Source organism: Phalacrocorax aristotelis, chromosome 9 (genome assembly GCF_949628215.1).
Source record: "Phalacrocorax aristotelis chromosome 9, bGulAri2.1, whole genome shotgun sequence".
Lineage (NCBI taxonomy): Eukaryota > Metazoa > Chordata > Aves > Suliformes > Phalacrocoracidae > Phalacrocorax > Phalacrocorax aristotelis.
The window spans coordinates 5,106,839-5,126,080 of record NC_134284.1 but is presented as its reverse complement, the minus strand read 5'-3'; the positions used below and the strand labels follow the sequence as shown (position 1 = coordinate 5,126,080).

Here is a 19,242-nt window from a genome sequence, read left to right as displayed (position 1 = left end):
ACCTCTTTAATACTCAGGAGACATCCTGCCTCCAGTGCCCGTAAGACTTCTGAAGGCTAAGAGGAAAGATGCACCAATGCTATCTGGTGTAACAAATCAGCTCCTGAATCACCTAACTATAAAACTCACAGGGAAAAAAATTAAATAAGCTCTGCTTAAAATATCTCAATGTCATTTTAAAATCTATTTAGGAAGATCAGCTCGGGTGCCTTTATAGCAGCTTAGCCATGTGCACTGGAAAGGCTCACTGGTACTGTAGCCATCACCGGGTTTTGAAATGAGTAAAACACAAAGTTATTAAATCAGTTTTGGTCTTGCAGTCCCATTTGGTCAGTTCACTTTAAAATGCTTTCAAGCAATTAAAGAAATTGATATACAGAGATTTTCAAAAGAAGCAGGAGACAAAATTTCACTGACATAGAGATCTATAACAAGACATAGATTTCTCTTTGAAAGTAAAAAAAAGATGTCAGCCATATTCCAACCCTTGTCTCAGCAGAGAAAAGAAAAATGAAAGCCTTCATTTTTACAGACATTTTTAAAGGGTTTTAAAGGGTTACATTTTTAAAGACATTTTCCCATCTATTACATCGCCCTTCTGTGTTCATGCTAGAACCTGCATCAGCCAATGTTTCACGTTGTAATATACACACGAAACGTTTTCCTGCAGGCTTAGTAGAAATCAGAGAAACAGAAGAATTTGTGTGCATGTATATATAAAGTCCTCAAAAGCAGCATCGTAGGACAGTATATGAATTTATAGTCTCAGGATTAAAACCTGCTGGAATAAACACTCAGCAAAGCTGGTGGTGGAAAAAAAACCCCAAACCAACAAACCCTGCATCTATAGATCTTGCGTATTAGTTGCCTTTCCTTCTTTTCACAGGAACACATGTGTGCGTGCCCGTCTCCCCAGCTCCTGGCTTCAGCTAGTACTTCCAGTGCAAAGAAAGTGAAAAAGAGCTCTGTGAAACAACTTACTCACAGTAGGACCCAGTAATTACAATGAAAGTATGGCAGCGAAAGGCAGGCAAAATGGTGTTATTTCTTTCTATTATAAAACTCTTAGGTCTTTATACGGAGTGGCACTTTACTCACCTGCCTTGCATATCAATGCTGAACAAATTGCCTCGTTCATACTTAAAACACCGCAGACCCAGCTTATACTTCTAGTCACTCACACCAGTTAGAAGCTGTATGAAGCCTCTCAAGGAGAAAAAGTCAGCAAACTATTCTTTTTTAGCTATTCACAAAGTAAACCCATTGAAGTCCTGGTTGTCTCAGAAAAGGAAAAGGTTTGCTTTCTGTTGAGGGAAAAAAAACCGATCACACTGTTTTTCAGGCCAACGCGTTCTGTTACCATTTTTCAGTTCACATCTACCGGGGAAAAGAAGGACAGTTTGAATCACAAATCTTGCAGGAAAACTTGCAGGAGGAGCTGGGTTCTTTAGAAGTAAATATCCTGCCACCTTAAAATACGCATTACAGTACCAAAGCCAAGATCAACGTGTTTGGTTGTCTTTTTCAAACTCACTATGAAAAAAATGGCTGCTACAGGAGACATAGTCAAACCCATGCCATCTACTTGGTTTCCATACATGTCTATGAAAAATGAACTTTTGCCCTCATCTCTCTGAACGTACTGCCTGCTTCTCTTTTCCTATTTCAGTCCAGCTTGTGTCTGGTGGGCACTCCACACTGAAAGAAATAAAATACTGGTATTTCCAGGGAGAAGTAAGAAAACCATTTAGCCTTCTAAAAGAGCAGAATTCAAACAGAACAGACACATCCAGGTATTAACAAGTTATTTTCCGATTGTGGAAAAGAATAAGTATCAAATATGTTTAAGTCTAACCTAAAAATGATACTGAATGCTAATGAACTAATGCATTGTTAACAGATTTTTCCCTTTTTTCTCATGAAATCTAGTTTAATGATCCATGTATTTATACACTGATATATAAAAAGCTCTTTGCCTTCCCCTTTCTAAGAATATTTAAATAACTCTGAACAAAATAGTTCTTACTAAAAAGGATGGCAGCTCTGCTATATTGTTGTACTGGTGAGGAACAATGCTATTTTACAGTCTCTACTTTCAAGTAATTATCAGCATAATATTCTGGACACGCAAAGTGTCTAACAGAGGAAAACCTTCTTATCTTTAGCCACTGCTTCGTATCAGCTGCTGCCAAGCGCGTGTCTGGTAGCAGGTAAGAAAATGAAGCTGGAGTGCTGTGTCCACCTCTTGGTCACCTCAATGTAAACTTGCTGCTGCACAGTTGACTTTTGTGGGGTATCTCAGATATACGCTGCTGTAAGAGAAGGACAACTGGAGGGCTCGTTATGTAGCTCCAATGCTCACACACTAGAAGAGAAGAAGTGAGAACACATAGATGTAGAACATAGGCAAAGGTTTGGTACTCTATCTTGAAGGTTTAATTTTATAGCCTTTGTCTGAAAATAAGATTTCTCTACAATGCCTTACTGCCTCAAGCAAAGTCCAAAAGGCTGTCTTTCCTAAGTTGGTCTTAGATCATGTTATCAGTAAAATATCAGTTGCAATGAAATCGATAGGAGCCTCACCTATGTGTTTGAGCCTGTTTTAAAGAAAGTACTGGTAAAACTTGTGTTGATTTTCTGGAGAAGACTGAAGCCCTGGGGAATACTGGTAGCTCTTTAATAAGACCTGCCTTCCAGACGTAAAGCACGAGGATGCCCACTATTGCCTCAGAAATGGCAAATCCCAGTCTGGCCATCGTCTCCATTATTCACTTTGGTAAAATGTGCATCCCGAATACCCCTCTGAATAATTCTTCCCCAGTGCAACAAAAGGATTAAAATCTGGCCACAAATAGAGTCTTCATGAGTTGGCCTGCCGACAGTAAATTCAACATAGAATTGAAAGGAATCAGGTCTTTAAAACAGTACTGGAGCTAATGCTGATTTCACCTCCATCCAAAATAGCTGAAGTTATGATCAGTTGATTGTAACCAGGCCTAAATATATCAAACAAAAGAACTGATGTGATCAGAGCAACTGACATCTCCCAAGAGCCGCCTGCTCTTACCAGGATGTATCTAAAAATAAGTGAGAAAAAAGCACAATGTTTTGAAAAGAAACCTTTATCGTTCATACAAAGCCGATTCTGTCACGTACCATGAGGCATCATTAACAAGCTAAATGTGACTTTGCTTAAATCAAACACTACTCCTTAATGAATGTATCCAACACAGTTATGATCAATTCCTTTCTTTGTTCTTTCCTGGATGGAATGTGTGTTTTGATATCAGCTCATCTCTTCTAAACTGCTAGCTTAGCCAGCATGTGATATGAATAACTTCCTTGCCAGGTAAATCCACCACAGGTACTAAAATCAGAGCTGGGGTCTTCTTGCCCAAATATTTTCCCAGGTATTCTTGCAATCCTAAAATAGAAACAAAACAATTAATGAATCCTCTTTGTCTCATTTTCTATTTTGTCCTGTTTCTTAAAAATGATGTCTAAATACATTTTTGAAAATTATTGTGGAGTAGCGATTAACAAACAGAAGTGAGATACAACTCTTGAGTTTTCACTTTATATGGAAGGAAGAATCACCATCTCCCACCTCCTTGTCAACTAATTTGAGATTAACTTTACATGTTGCCTAAGGCCATAATTCAGCAAAATAGTTAAAAGCATGTTTCTCAGCCTTGAGTGAGTGAGTGTTCTGTTGATTGCAGGTATAGCAAGCTGAAAGTAAGCGCAGGTAGTAAAAATAACTAAAGGCCGGCTGAAATTCAGTTCTCTGCAATTTTTGATATTCGGATGATCAGCACGTAGTTGCCTCTGAGTGAAATTCTGCTCTCAAGTCCCACCGTGGTGCACCAGTCTGCTGAAAGTTAAAGTGGGTTAAAACCACTGTGAACAGGAATTCCCTTTGAAATCAATGGAAACACGCCGCATTGAAGATATAATGGAGCAGGTCCAGGGATGGCAACATATATGACTGCATATCTAGGATTATAGAGGTTCAAACTGATAAAAATATAGAATCTAGCTATAAAGAGCTGTAAAGGGTATGTGACAGAGGTTTGTAAATTTAAAGTCTATTATGGGAACAGAATTAGTAATGGAGAATTATAGATATGTCTGTATATATATATAATAATTACGAGAATTTGAGCGAACAGGAAAGAATGGAAAATTTAAACTCAGCATCATGACATTCCTGGTCGTGTTGCAGCCTCAGTGGACGTGCTAGAAATCCAGCCACACAGAACCCTTAAAGAAGACTTCTGAAAACCCTCCAAAGAGAGTTTCCTAATGGCAAGGTATGGCCTGCACGGGTTTTGGTTTCAGTAAGTTATGTCTGTCTGCAGCTTCTGCGATTATGGCAATTCTTTATAACACTAAGCAGTCTTGGCTAGGGAGGGTGTAAAGAGGGCAGAACTTGAAGACTGTCAGGGTTTTTTTCTTTTGGTGTCACTGCCTGTGAAACTGTGCAGAGGCAGTTCAGGCAAAGTGTTACCTCATGCAGGATAAAACAAGAATTTTGCAATTGTATTCACTGAAGCCAAAACTCTTCTCTCTTGTTACCTGGCAGGAGCAGCATAAATTAATGTAATACTGGCGATGCTACCTATGAAATATTGCAAAGACAGTACCCGTCTTCTGAAATTCTGCTGACTTCCTTTTGTATTAATGTGGTTGTCATTAAAGGTGAAAACAGACAAGGGTGAGCCAAAGATCAACAGTCACCTCAAAGGTCAAAGGACTTCTTCATGTTGTGTGTAAAAAGGGACTCAGTCTAAGTATTGCAGATATTCAGCAGTGACCAGATAATTAAGGGTCACCTAACATTTTCATTCTAAACTTTGACTTCAGAAAACTTCATAGCTATGCTGGCTCAGAAGGCGTTAAGTGGAAGTGGGTAAAGGCAAGACACCCCAAAAATCACCATTCCACCCTATTAAAATTACATTTCCTTTGTTCCTCAATTAAAATTGTAAAAATATAATTTTAGCCTTTAACTTTTTTTCACAGGCTTAAAAGCTGTGAAACAGTGCTGAAAGCTACCATAACAAAACTAGGTATTACTTTCAACGGGAGAATTTGAAAGTGAGGAAATATAACTTCTTTTTTTTTTTTTTTTTTTTCTTAAGTGGCCAAAATAGCCATAAATATTTACATTTGAACATGCCCTAGTGGACGTGGTAGCCAGCCAGCAAGAACCACCCTTCCAAAAGACCACCGGCTTTTCTATTGCAAGTGCAAACTGCTGCAGCGTGTATAATTGAAATGTGGATAAAAATCTGGAACATATGCCTCTATATGTTTTATTATACTTATAAATCAAATAGTTTGATATTAAAACATTCTACCTTAGACATGCATCTTTATACATCTAAATATTGTGGACAATACACAACTAGTAAGTCGGTGTCAGCCTGTGTAATCATAGCTGACACAATCCAAAAATTGACAGCTATGTATTTTACTTGCTATAATAAGTTACACTAAATCCTCCAATACTAATTGTATATTTTTAATGATGTGACACTAATGAAGACACAGTCTATGATTTCTTCACTCATGCAGATTATGCTTTTAGATAAATAAAAGCCTCAGTCATGAGTATAAGGGTTTCCTGAAGTATGTAACTCCTTGTTCAAATACAAAGATTTCAAAAATTTCTTTCCTTTCTATCACTTACGGAAATGTTTGCTCAGTTGCGTGCCATACTTTAAAAAGTTGATCTTAAGAGTGAAAACAAGTAAAGGACAGAGGATTACAGTGAGTGTGTTTACCAGAGCTTTAACAGGAGCTATATATGATTGATATCAGTCTTGAAGTTATTTAAGCCGCCCTCATACAGAATAATTATTAAATTACAAACAGAACCGGCTGATTAGCAAGCAGCAAACAAGTGGTGTGTATTGTGCGTGTTTTCATTTCGTTTCCTGTGACAGTCAGCATTAATTAATATTGCTACATGAAATTTGCTGAAAGCTGGTGAGCTTTATCCTGTAAGGTGGATCCCCGCTACTCCCAACTGGTCAGCAGAAGTTCAGGGCACAGGTGCCATACAGAGCTTCTTTCTGCACCCCTATGTGTTTTTCTGTTGACCTGGGTACAGCTGAGGGATATGGACATAGTCAAAACTTAAAATGAACAAAAATAATTCAAAGTCTTTCCCTCTCTCACCAAAAATTCTGGTATTGCAATCTATTTCTGCCATTTCGCTGTAAGGACAGGAGATGGAGATCAATAGTTTGAGGATCTCTCATGCTGACTTAGCAGCCCTTCCATATAACACGGCACAATCTAACACTGTAAGCTATTGTTTTTAAAGGTGCTTTTCACACTAAGTAGCTAAAACAATGTCCTGGGAGCCCCTAAAGGGTCGTTCCAAATGATTAGGAAGGTGATTTTTACATCTGTGCCGTCACTGGCTTCAGCAGGATTTAGGCAGTATAAGATTAGGCCACAGGATGCACTTATGTTTCCAAAATCAGGTCCCCATTATTGCTGCCATACTCTTGCTTCACTGGATACTTGCAGGGGAGGAGTAATCTAATAGCTCGTATTGAAAAGGAAAATGGTAACAAAAAAGAAGATCACATTTGGCCCAGTACATTAAAAAAAAAATCACTTTCATATTACAACTACTATCTTTCCTTCACTTTTTAACCAAAAGATACTGTTACATTGCTCAGAGCAGGTTTTTAAATCCCTGAGCTAATAAAGCTCCATTGCTTCAGCTGCGGAGATCTGACATGCAGCATGTACTTTGAAAAGATGCGTCACAGGGGATCAGGTTCCTAACAGTTGACTAAGAGTTCCAGTCCCAAAAGATGTGCCCCTGGTGTGCAGAACACTTAACCCTTCGACCAGTACCAACATGACTATTCACAAATTATTGATGTCCCTAAATCCCTGGCAGATTGCAGGCAGTTCTTGTCTCCCTTGAAGCCAAAGCATATGGTCACTAATGAGATGGATTAAAAAATACATATACACATTCAGGGCTTTGTCACATGAATGTAAAGCCACAGAAATGGTAGAAGGTGATTGAACTGGACTGAACACTGTTAAATACACAATTAGCCCCTTGTTATGGATCATTTCCATTGATCTATATACAGTTTCTCAGCATAGTTTAATTAAAGCTGCCTGGAACAAGCCTCTGCCTTAAATGATCAGGCAGAGCAATGAAAAGGTGAAACATGAGGAACTGGAGACCCCCTCCCTTTCTTAAACATCCCGCTGACTGTCTCTGTGGCTTCCAAACGTAGCAAGGATGGAAAACACGCTCTTTAAAAAATTATCTAGTTTTACTGCTGTTTATGAGGCTTAAGTGCCAGAGAAATCAGTTCAGGATTTTTCCCACACTTTTACTTAAGATAATGTACAACGACATAGCGGAATATAAGGTTTTAAAACAAACCCTGTACAACTGGCTTGCTTCATTATAGTTAATACCTTCCTGTCCAAAATTAGCCCAGTAAAAAAAAAATATATACTGCCGGAATATAAAAGCGAGTCACTTTGCAAAATAGGATTTTGTGCTGATATTTTTTTTGTTGCAGCCGTGAAGATTTTGAACTACAATAATGTGGACATCTTTCATAGTCCAATACTTGGCTTTTCATATGGTACCTTATGGTTTTCTCTGCTATTCTTGATGACATTATTCCATGCTGGTCATGTTGGTCATTTCCCTGTCAAGGGACTGGGTTTTCAAAATTGCTCTGCCCACAGCAAAAATGGAGGCAACGTTTTGTAAATAATTGTGTTTCCATTTTGAAAACATATCAGCTAGGTCTTCAAAAATACTAAGAGCCTACCAGTTCCAGGGAAAACTGGCCAAAGATATGTTACTCAATACTTTTATAAATTTCCTCCAAAACTGTAAAATTTGAAGTCAGTCATGATTTTTTTTTTTAAGTCGGAAACATTCAAATGCCCAAAAAAAGAGGGAAATGAACTATAACTTAACTTAGGAGGATTGAAATGGAACTTGCTTTGGAAGCCAACCACTCCTGATTATTTATCCTGGTTATTACACTAATTTCCCTTGGTCCTTCTGGTACTGAGTGAGTTACAGCCTGACTTTGGCTACGTATTTATAAAATCAGGATAGTGATGATTTGCATACTTGTAATGATGATCAGGGTGTAATTGAGCTTTTTTAAGGACTGGTAGGGAGGGCAGCTCCCTGGCACCTCTTGGCAGACCAGATTAGGCACAGCCCTTAGAGATGGTGTAAGCTCCTGCGTGCAATGCTGGTGACGCACTTCACTCTGGCCTTGGATATTTACCTGAATATGGGTTAAGCAGCTGCTTTGAATTGCAGGGGAAGTCTGTTGCCATGATATATGAGATAAATGACCGATATGAATTTGGATGAGGCTGTGAAACTGCTTTAAACCTGTGATTAACTAAGGCAGTCTTTGAAACTATGACAATAAAAGAATTAGTGTTCTTTGCTACATAACTTCCAAAACCGAATCTGTGTTGTGAAGACTTAAGCTGTGTCTAGATTTCCTCCCCTTCTTTCAAAGTCAGCAATTGATGAAAGAGCTTTCCTGTTGCATGGTAAATACATAATAACATTTGTTTTTTAAAAAAAATTAAAAGTAGCTGGCATAATTTAGCCTTTAAAAAAAACCCCCATTTTCAGCCGTGGACCTTACTGCTCATGGGAGATACAAGATGAGTGACTGGCTTATCTTAATCCAAATTAGTTGGTCAGTGAGGACGCCTGTGCGCTGCACCGCCAGCGCAAGAAGAGGGGGACAGCTGGCCTCAAATGACCAGCTCTGAAGGAATCCAGAAGTTGCCTTTTCCCCTCCCACCTCACCAACCTCTCTGCTGCTCCTCGTCTTCGACAGGATGGTGTGGGAAGGAAAGAGGGCTCACTCATAATCAGGGAAGGCATTAATATTTAGAGGAACCTCACTTTTTTAGAGCCGAGTCACTTAGCTGAGTAACTACGGAAGTTTTTTTAGACTGTAGCTAATACATTTTTTTTAGCATCTGAAAGAAAATTAGTAGACAAAACAGTTATTTTTAGTGCTGGTTTGATTGTGGGCCTGTCAGCCTTGGCAATGCATCTCTTTTATCAAGCTGCCACGATACTTGTTTTGTTTTCAGAGCAAAGTTTGATTAAAGACCAATTTCAGAAAAGTTACTCACTGTGGGCGTTAATTAGAGCTTTCTGGACTCTGCAGGGTTTAGCTTATGATCTGTTTCACTTACTAAACCCTGTAATTCAAGTTACATGAAGATGGGAATGAACCAACCCCCTTCTATTCTTCTGAAGGCTTCTGTTTAATGCAGTCATAAAAGAACCTCTCTCCTTTCCTTCCCTAATATGGAATTCTGGTTTCTGGCCTTTCCTAAACAAAATTAAAAACAATACTTCACATCTATAAAGAGTTTTCAAACTAATAAACTGAGACACATCCTTGGAGCTTCAGCATGGGGTAGGTAAACTTTAGGAAGCCTTTGCTTCTAAATAATGTGTTCAGTGGTAGCCAAGAATACTATACGTCTTAGGAAAAACAGGTAAACATCTATTTCCCTTCCTCTGCTTTTTTCTGGGAGTGTTGTCATTCCATAAGAGGAGGTCCCTGGCATTCTCCTCCACTCTTAGTAGCAGACAAGAAAAGCCTTTTGCCTTTCTGCAAGCAAGAGGCCAGCTACTAGCTCGCGGAATCTTGGAAAGGTGGTTGATGAAAAAAAGACACAGTAGTACTTGTAGGTAATAAGTAGCAGATTGAAGTGGAATTTATAACATGATGTAGTTAAAGTTAGGAACTATGTAATAAAATGAATGAAATGAAAACGCCGTTGGGGTACTATGCAAATACAAGCAGACAAAACCCACGTACTAAAGAGAACAAACCTGTGAAGAAGATGACCTAAAATGATCCATCTCTATTTTCCAGCAGACAGCCTGCGCAAGAGAACCGAGGCTGAAGGAGGTACGATATTTAAGCAGTGTTCATGGATACTGCCATCTTAAAACATCCTCTCTCAAGTACATATTCTTTCCTGAACTTCCTTCCAAATTTTGAAACCTAAACTTCAGCTTAGTTGGACAGCTGGTATGAACTCTTCCTACAGCGGCCCAATGTGACAGATGCACCAGGAGTGCTGAGGAGATAAGCAAATCAGGCAATCATAAAAATCAAATGAGGTTTTATACTGATATCTATAACAATTACTATTTCAATCCCAAATGCCATCCCTAAGACAATTATACACCACCTAACTCCGTGTATACGGAAGGTACCTTCCAAAATACACCCAGTACCAGTCAAAGTAGGTAAGTTATCCTGTACATCAACGACAAGTTGCAGAAAGAAATGTGACTCTTCTAAAGGCAAACAAATGTTGCTGAGCTCTTCTGCACATTAGTTATGGCTGTTTCTCAGTAGAAAGAATTAAGATTTAGCTTCCACAATAATTCTTTCAAGCTGCCGGCTATAGCTTAGAAAATAGCAGAGCATGAAAACTCATCGCTTTGTGCTTTCCAGTGTTCTGTTTTTAGCCACGTCCTATATACAGGTTGAGAATCGGCCTATACAAGGTTATAAATGTGCACTTTTGTTTAAAATGGCATTAACCTTCTGCACTAAATAAAGAAACACTTAAGCATGCCCTTCCAGTACTCACAGCGAGGTCTAAATATAATTTCAAAGAGAATGGAGGACGGAACTTTCTGAGTACACTCGCTCAGGGAAGAACTTGTGCTTTTTCTAAAAACCACGACAGAGTGCAAAGATCACGAACCTGCTTTCCCTGTGTGCTATCTTTCAACCCCGTAATGACCCAGTCTCTTTAAGGGGAGTTATTGGACTTGTATGCCAGCTGTGCTCAAGATCTCTGGGGAGGATGGGCTGTAATGACACCAAGCAGGGATGAGTTACGAATGGAGACAGATTATTACAAACACGTGAAACAGTAAGGACCCATTTTTCAAGAGGCATCTAAGAATGCACTCCACAGTACGTGCAAGCACTAGTTTCCTCATGTAGTCATCTGAATGTGCCTGTGCGGACAGATAAAAGGGCAGGATTCACTAGCGGCTTGCACACGTGTTTTCTGTTGTACGCAAAATCCGATAAAGGTGCACTTTCTTGATTTTTTTTTTTTTTGTCAGATTAATTGAAAACATGGTGTGAAAATGATCCACTGCAACAGCACCTGTGCAGCAATTATGAAACTTGCTTTCTCACCTTCAGGCCGCGTTACAGCTACTGACTCTTGGCCCGTAGTCCACGAGCACGAGATGGCACAGGTTTGCAAGCTGTAGGACAGTTGGTGGCTGTGCCCTCCAGGTAGGGCTGGGGACACTGGTGGGGCGCTGTGTGTGGGAAGCTCGGCTGTGCCTCCTGGTAATTCAAGAACTTTTATCTCCAGGGTCTGTCAATCTGGCACCTTTCACAAGTGTTAAATTCACTTCAGTATATTTTTTAAGAAGCTGTCATGAGACATACTGAAGCAAATATGTCCTTCAGTGGTTACACATGGACTTGGTTGTAACGATGTTTGTTAAGTGCTTTGACATCCCCAAACGATATGCTTGGTACAGCTTCCACATTCGTTTGTTTATTCAAGTCTGCTACACAGTCTCTAAAACCGGTGGGTTTAAGAAATACCTGATTGGACATAGTGCATCCAAAAGGCCTGACCATGAAGAGATGTTTATATAACTAGTGGACACCACATACCTCTGCTAGTGGGAGACTTTAGTCTACAAATAATAGAAAAGACTTTGCGGTAAGCATCTTTAGACTAGGTGCAGAGAAGAGCATATGGTCCTTGCTTTATGTCAAGTTAAGCTGTGATACTTTAAAATAATACTGATGGAATAATCATTTTCCATTTCTAGGCCAGATTCTCTACTGCTGTAAATTGTAGCTATGCTAATTTATACCTGCCAAGGAGCTTGCACAGTAGATTACGTATTTATATATAGTATCATGTGCAAACTAGTGAGGTTATTTCTAGATGTTTACCACTGTAAAGAGCTCTGAAACTTTAAATCAATCTGCTGCACTAATGTAAACAACTTATCGTAACAAAACCAGATAAAAGTGCACCAAACATGTTAAACACATTATTAGGTCGATGGAGATCATTCATATTGATCCAGCTCTGGCTTCACAGCACAGTTTAATCAAAGCTGCCTGGAAGAGGTAACAAAGAGTGGTCACAGCATTCACTGCCTTTCGTCCTGAGGTCACCCATTTAATCCCAGAGTGGGTCTACAAATGACTAAAATTTCATTACTGCTGCATCTGACAACTTATGCGAAATTAGCCGGAGCAGGCTAAAAAAAGAAAGGTAGACCAGTATTTACAGGTGGAACAAAACCCAGCTTCTGTTTTTAGTGGGGAAATCATGCTGCCAGAGGTTGCTGATGATCCTCCCAGCAGTTTGTGGGCTCTTGATAGCCACACAACTACCTCCCCTTGGTCTGGCTGATTTACATTAGTTGGATTTTTATCCTGTATGGCAGTGACTCAAGCTATCAGTACCCTGTTTTTCCCTACAGTCAAGGAACAAAAGGAGAGAGATGAGAGTCTTCTGTTCCTCTTCATGGCCTCCAAGGATGACAAATAAATCTCACTGCTAATGCTTCCTGTGTAATGTGAGCTCATAGTTTGTTACAGATTTGGGAACGGGAGACTGGGAGAGTCATTCAACTGTGTCAACCGACAGCAAAATGAAGGAAAAAAGGTCTGAGACTTGGCTACATAGTGATGTGAACCGCAAGTCATTTTTGCTCTAACTTGAAGTTATTAACAGCATAATTTATAAAAGCCTTCAGCAAGACTTGTGTCATTCTATCAGGCACTGAAAAAAACCCACAAAACAACAGACAAGGTCTACCACAAAGATTTTGCCATCTACACGAAAAAATAGAGAGCTGAAAAGGGAATGTAGGACAGGTAGGAAACTGAGTCATAGAAAACTGCCAAAATGACACAATTTGTTAAGGTAATTTGTGGAAAAGCCAACAACTGACCTCAAATTCTGACCCACCGTACACCTCTCTCTTGAGAGCACACCACAGTGAGCTCACTTACGGATGGCAATACGGTCGCCAAGAACCGAATCGTCCTTTCACTTGGACTGCTTTTGGATCTCTGGATGTTAAAATCACAGTCCCAGAAGAGCACTGCTGCCCGTGTTCCACCTGCTCTGCTGTCAAACAACTTCACTCCTTGGAGGCCTCTGCCATTCTTCCACTGTCAACAGCTGAGGTGGTTTCCGGATTATCTGAAAGTTACCTGTGGCCCTTATGCCAAAATAGTCTATCTTATCTGTCAAGGGGCTATACAGCTGACTGTCTTATGATTGCTTAATGAACATCCCTGTACATTTTATACCACAGCGTATCACGAAAGGCTGCAATAAAGTTAAGTTATTACACAAATACACGTGTTAAAAAAAGAGAATGTTTCATCACCAAAGTACGTGGCCCTAAACACCTGTTTTTAAAAAACTTTTGGAGAAGGCTGTTTAGAATTACACAGACTGTACTGCCTTCCATAACTGTTGTACACTTTGTGATTAGAGGTACAGTGCACAGCACAGCCCAGCAGCGAATAGAAAAGCTGCCTCATCCGGCCTGTTGCGTAGGGGTTCCAGGTTCCCCGAGGTGGGCCGGTCCCCACAGGTGACCAGTCAGTCAAGCAGCAGTTCCTCTGCTTGAACACTGGCTCCTTCAACAGGAATTTCTAGTTCAGGAGCCTTAAGCCACATCTCCACCAAAAACTATGTTAGCTCAAAGAGACACTGGATTAATGAAATTGAAAATGCTAAGAAGGAAAATGGATGTGATGCTTTAACCACTTTTAAGAAACATGAAGTGAAAGTGATGGAAGGGTGACCTTTATCCTTCCCACGAACAGAACGCCAACCTATAAGGCACAGCAAAACATGCTTTTGATCTCTCCTTGTGCCTCCTCCTGTTTTAAAGATGGGATCTGCGGTATGAGATCTGGTTCTAACAATGTTGCAGCACTGCTAGAGGGAAATAAATTGTTCAAGAAAGAGATGTCAGTTTTAAAGGAAAGCAAAGATGCCCACACAGCCCTCTCTTTGGTCAACACTGATACCTGTGCCATGGGCCTTAACTTGTCAGGGTGTGTCATACCGGCTGCATTGCAGTGCACGGTAGGGAGAAGGACAGGCTACAGAAAGCCATCAACATCTGCTCACAGAGAGCCACTCTTCTCCTGGAACATCGTCACTGGAGTGGCCTTGGCAGTATTTTCTACACCACATTACCTGAATGAGTAGAAAGCACGTGTGGGTAGAAAGGAAGGCAACAAAATATGCTCAGCTTAGCTGAATTTTTGCCAAATCACTTTTCAGAGAAAAGAAAACTCATCTACAACCTGCCACAAGAACACTTAGGGTCATTAAAGCCCTAAAAAATCGGGTAAGACAAAAAGGTGAAACATGGTGATGCCAAAGGATGATGGTAATTATTATTGTATAATTAAATTATATTATTATTTCTGTTAATAGCAACATTAATAGTAATATTACAACAACTACTAATCAGTTTCATTTTTGGCTTATCTAAAGCAAAGAGGCAGACAAAAGGAAAACTAACTGGATCTTATAATGTACAGTCAGAACTTCATGCTAAATATATTTGTGCCCTCCTGCAAATGCTTCCGTTTGTAGTTTTAGCAACTAATTAAGGTAAATGTAGCACTACTAACATCAGTACAGCCAGATTCAAAGTTACTGGCACCTCTCTTCTTGGTAAAGGATAGCACAGAAGTATAAAGTAATTATCTACTTGCTTAAAATATAAAAGTTGGTTATTTATTCCTCCAGAATTCTAGCTTTCTCTCAGGGGAAATCTAGAAGTTTTAGATTCATTGATCCTTCGCTTTGCCACCATTTCGTTGACCTTTTAGATATTTTTTGTTTGCTGTCATACTTTTGCTGATTTGCTTTTAAATTAGAAGTCCGATTTTAGCTTCATTTTTCTTAAACCACTTGCCACAATCCTTTCGTAAAATCTACTCGCAGTTTCATTCTTCAGGCCAACTGAAGATTTACAATATGCTAAACTGGGCAAAAATTCTGTAGTAATCAGCACAATATATTTTATATTCCATCATAGTAATTTTTTCTGGCTCCATATCGAGATAACTTTTTCTGCTTTTTACAATGGTTTACAACTTAAATAATTTAATACAACAGTTGTTATATTTTTATTGCAAGCTTATAAAACTTGCACCGTAAGTCTCTTCCATGCAATATATTAAACAAAGAAATGACAGAGATGAAGGGGAACTGATGATTACTAAAACTGTAATTCAGTCTCCACGTTCTGAACGTGTCATAAAGCGCTTCTGGCTCACTTGCGTACGACACACCTTGTCAGCGTTCCGCAGATGAACCACCTCCTCGTATTCAGTTCTCCTAACCTGTTATTGTAACGTGGTACAGGAAAAACAACAAGGATTCCACATTCCAGGCAACGCACCGACGAGGTGGTGGTTGAGGGAGAAGGACCCAGCATGAAGGGCGAAGGGGCAGGAACGCCGACGCCAGCTCTGCCACCGAGTTGCTGCAAGTTGTTGGGCAGCTTCTTTTGGCTTCAGCAGCACTTACAGAGATATGCTTTATTTAATTTTGCAAGGGCTCCCAGTGCTGTAAAGACAGGTGTCTCCTTAAGCCTCAGGCAGGACCTTTGCGTCTGAGTTTTGTGATTCTGAGCAACTGCAGTTCTTGATGCTTCGTAAAATCAATCTATGAATTTCCTAATTCAGTTTTTCAGAATAGACAAAATCCCTTCCCGCCATTGTGAAATGCTTTGAGGTCGCCTAATGAATAATTGTTACTGCCTTAGCATATCTGAGAGCTCATGTAAAAGATGCTGTTTCAATGCATCCCTCAGTAAGACTCTTTTAAACTATCTTTTACATTACAGACCCACTTTACATACTTTTACAGACACAGTTCTGTCCACATCTACAAAGTAGGTCACTGTATATCCACAAGAACACACAAGTCTGCTACTTCTAAAACTTCTTTGCTGATAATAGAAATAAAAATAATAAATCTTGATCTAAATTTACATTAGAAGTAAATTTTACTGACATGAAAATGCTACACTAATTTCTATTTCTGGAGGAATTACTCATATTTTTGAAATTTAGGATTAACACTTTGACTAGCCGTGGTACAGATTCTTCACCACCTAGCTCAGTAAACCTTTTCTGGACAAAACGCGTCACAGAAACACTTCTCCTCCATGTTGAGACTTTTAATAGAAAAGAAGGTGTCACATATACCTTACAGAGGTAAACAGATCTCAGTTTCTCAGGCCAGGCTTGGTAAAAATTTCCAGAAGATACTTCTGATGATAGCTTAGCCAAAAAAACCCCATCGTTAATTCCTGTAAATCACTGAACTGCATAGTCTTAATGCTGCTAACACAAAGGCTCTTTGCCTAGATAATTAAGATTTCTTAGCAGAAATCAGCTTGTGACTCCTAAGAGATCAACATAGCCAGCTGGAAAATAAACTTACAAACTTTTCTATTTGTCTAGAAATATTTTAAGAGTGCAGATATATGAAAATCAGTTTCTGAATTGTGTTGCTATGATGTCCGCCCTTGCCTACATGGATCACTCGCTTTGTAGGGTGAAGGACTACAGACGCCTGCGTGTTCTCTGAGATCTTATTTTTTTATGAGATACTTGAATCATGCAGTGCCAAAATGAATAATGGAAATAAAAGCCAGCATTGGACTCCTAGATTAAGCAGCAAGTTTTTTCTTCCCCAAAATATAAAGCAAAAAATAAAACTTGGAAGACAGGTATGCTTATGGACTTGAGAAACTTCAAGAAAAGTACCTAAAGGATAGCAACTCAAATTATTTTGACAGCTACCTTTCTCCTCCTCATTAAATATCTTAGGTACGATATTTACCGTTGTGTGTTTGGAACTATAAAGATAATTAGGTCAAGCCATCTGCATTATATGATGGATTTTAAGAAATAAATTATTAAGCTCCTCCACTCCAGAGACACAGAGATGTGGACGACGGAAAGGCTGTGGATGTTGTTTACCTGGACTTTAGGAAAGGCTTTGACACTGTTCAGGAGGCTGAGGGGGGAGACCTCATCGCTCTCTACAACTACCCGAAAGGAGGCTGTAGTGAGGCAGGGGTCGGCCTCTTCTCCCAAGTAACAAGCGATAGGACGAGAGGAAACGGCCTCAAGTTGCACCGGGGAGGTTTAGATTGGAAGTTAGGAAAAATTTCTTCACCGGAAGGGTTGCCAAGCACTGGCACAGGCTGCCCAGGGAGGCGGTGGAGTCACCATCCCTGGAGGTATTTAAAAGACGTGTAGATGTGGTGCTTAGGGACGTGGTTTAGTGGTGGCTTCGCAGTGCTAGGTTAACAGTTGGACTCGATGATCTGACGGGTCTTTTCCAACCTAAATCATTCTATGATTAAATGATTCTCTGAACAGGACTCAATAAGGGTGGGCATATTAGAAAGAAATCATTTGGAAGGCAGGAAAAACTTGTAAGTAACAAACAAAAAAGCATCCTTGTAATTTTAACCACTAACTCCTTAATGCCAGCCTGAACAGATAAATCAAGACCACAAAACATCTAAAGAATGAGCTAGGTTCCATATGGAAATGTCTAAAAGTCATTCATTACTATTGCTGCTTTTCCATATAGCAGACACTGAAATCAATATGCTGCACTGGTTCAGTAAATTTGTATCTTAACAAGTTAATAAAACAGTGATCCCCACATAGTCTTTCCATCAAACTTTCATAGAAAAAAATGAGAATATTAAATGCACTAAGATAGGGAAGATCTGCTCCATTTGCTCTGCAATGATAATCTTTTACAAAAGAGGATTTTTATTATTAATTCTTCGCCTTCTGGGGATATTATAATTTCCTAGAATGTAAAAACGCCTTAAGCACAGCAATTTGCTGAGCTAGACTGAATTTCAGGATGTTCCAAATGAGCTGATAAACAACTGCATAATTAGCAATTATTAGATCAAGACTGTACGCTACAGATGTACAAGTCAACCAGCCAACGGACAAGCAAGTTGCAGATATTATTTTTAAAACTATGAATCAGGGTTATCCTTTGGCTTTTCTTTTAAAGAATTAAATACCCTGCTGCTTACTTTTTCTTTAGAAATGCAGATTATTCTATCAACCAAATCCTTGGGGTCTTAATCATTGGACACATCCCTCTGTGTATGAATAATAAGGAGTTTACATGCTGAATATAACTCATGCACTAAAAGTGATTAGACTGAATATTTTTTTTTCAATTAAATAGTTACAAATCAATTGTATAGGCATGTTAAATTCAAGACCTAGTATATTTCTCAAGCATTAAATTCTGCAGCTCCTTAAAGAAATATATTATTTTACCTTACAAAATAAAGAATGTAATCAGATATACTACGAAAAAGTCAACTGTAAAATTAAGGTAATTTATACTACCACCACATTTTCAGGAGCTGGGTATTCGTTACTTACATGTATATAATTTTGTCAAGAGTGAGAGAGCAGCTGGGAAATGCGGCAGCCAGATGAGAGAGACAACACTAAGGCCGTTTGAGATGCAGAATAAAGTTACCTGCTGAGTTTTTCTTTAAAAGAATCGGACATGGAACAGTTAGTAGAGCTGATACCTATAGTGACAGATTGAGGTTTCAGCACAGACCTACCAAAATGATGTGTCCATTGAAATAAACGGCATGATACACACTATTCAGAGATACTGCTTCAATTCTGACTTGATTGCCTTTAGGAGGAATACTTTACGAGAATTTACAGTGATTCATTAATATTAGTTGTGAGTGTTACAAACATCTTTTTTAAAACACAAAAACTCAAATTCAAAAGGATTGGTTTGTACCAAGAACAAATTCTGGTTTAAATTTAACATGGAATTACTCTCCTGTAATTTAGCAGTTTAAAAGCCAGACATCTAATAAGAAGCAGCCCTCTGTTCCAAAAGATTATTAATCCCATTGTAAAATACACTATAGGATGAAGGGTCCCTTGGAGGTGTCTGTTGCCCAACACAAAGAACCTAGGTCATTAGGTTAAACAAAACAGTTAACTTCTTTTAGGCAGTTAGAAAAAATGGATCTTATCCAAGCTGTCCAGGCAACTGTGAATTGCATCACTTTTGTTTATAGCAGCAACACGGAATTTAAGTGGA

At 39.2% G+C, this 19,242-nt stretch overlaps 1 protein-coding gene across 13 annotated transcripts in view; it reads right to left on the bottom strand.

The window, feature by feature from the left end:
• Positions 1–3,106: 3,106 nt before the first annotated feature.
• The window catches only part of DPH6 (diphthamine biosynthesis 6), a 208,811-nt gene continuing 192,675 nt past the window's right edge, over positions 3,107–19,242 (bottom strand). For 5 of the 13 annotated variants that reach the window (XM_075103244.1, XM_075103240.1, XM_075103245.1 and 2 more), the window contains one exon: positions 3,107–3,424. In XM_075103244.1, the coding sequence (XP_074959345.1) occupies positions 3,309–3,424 (116 nt within the window). In that variant the 3' untranslated portion in view covers positions 3,107–3,308. Of the gene's footprint in view, positions 3,425–9,892; positions 10,144–10,782; positions 10,890–17,102; positions 17,213–19,242 lie in introns of all 13 variants that reach the window. The other 8 variants (XR_012662251.1, XR_012662253.1, XR_012662248.1 and 5 more) reach the window with 6 other exon arrangements.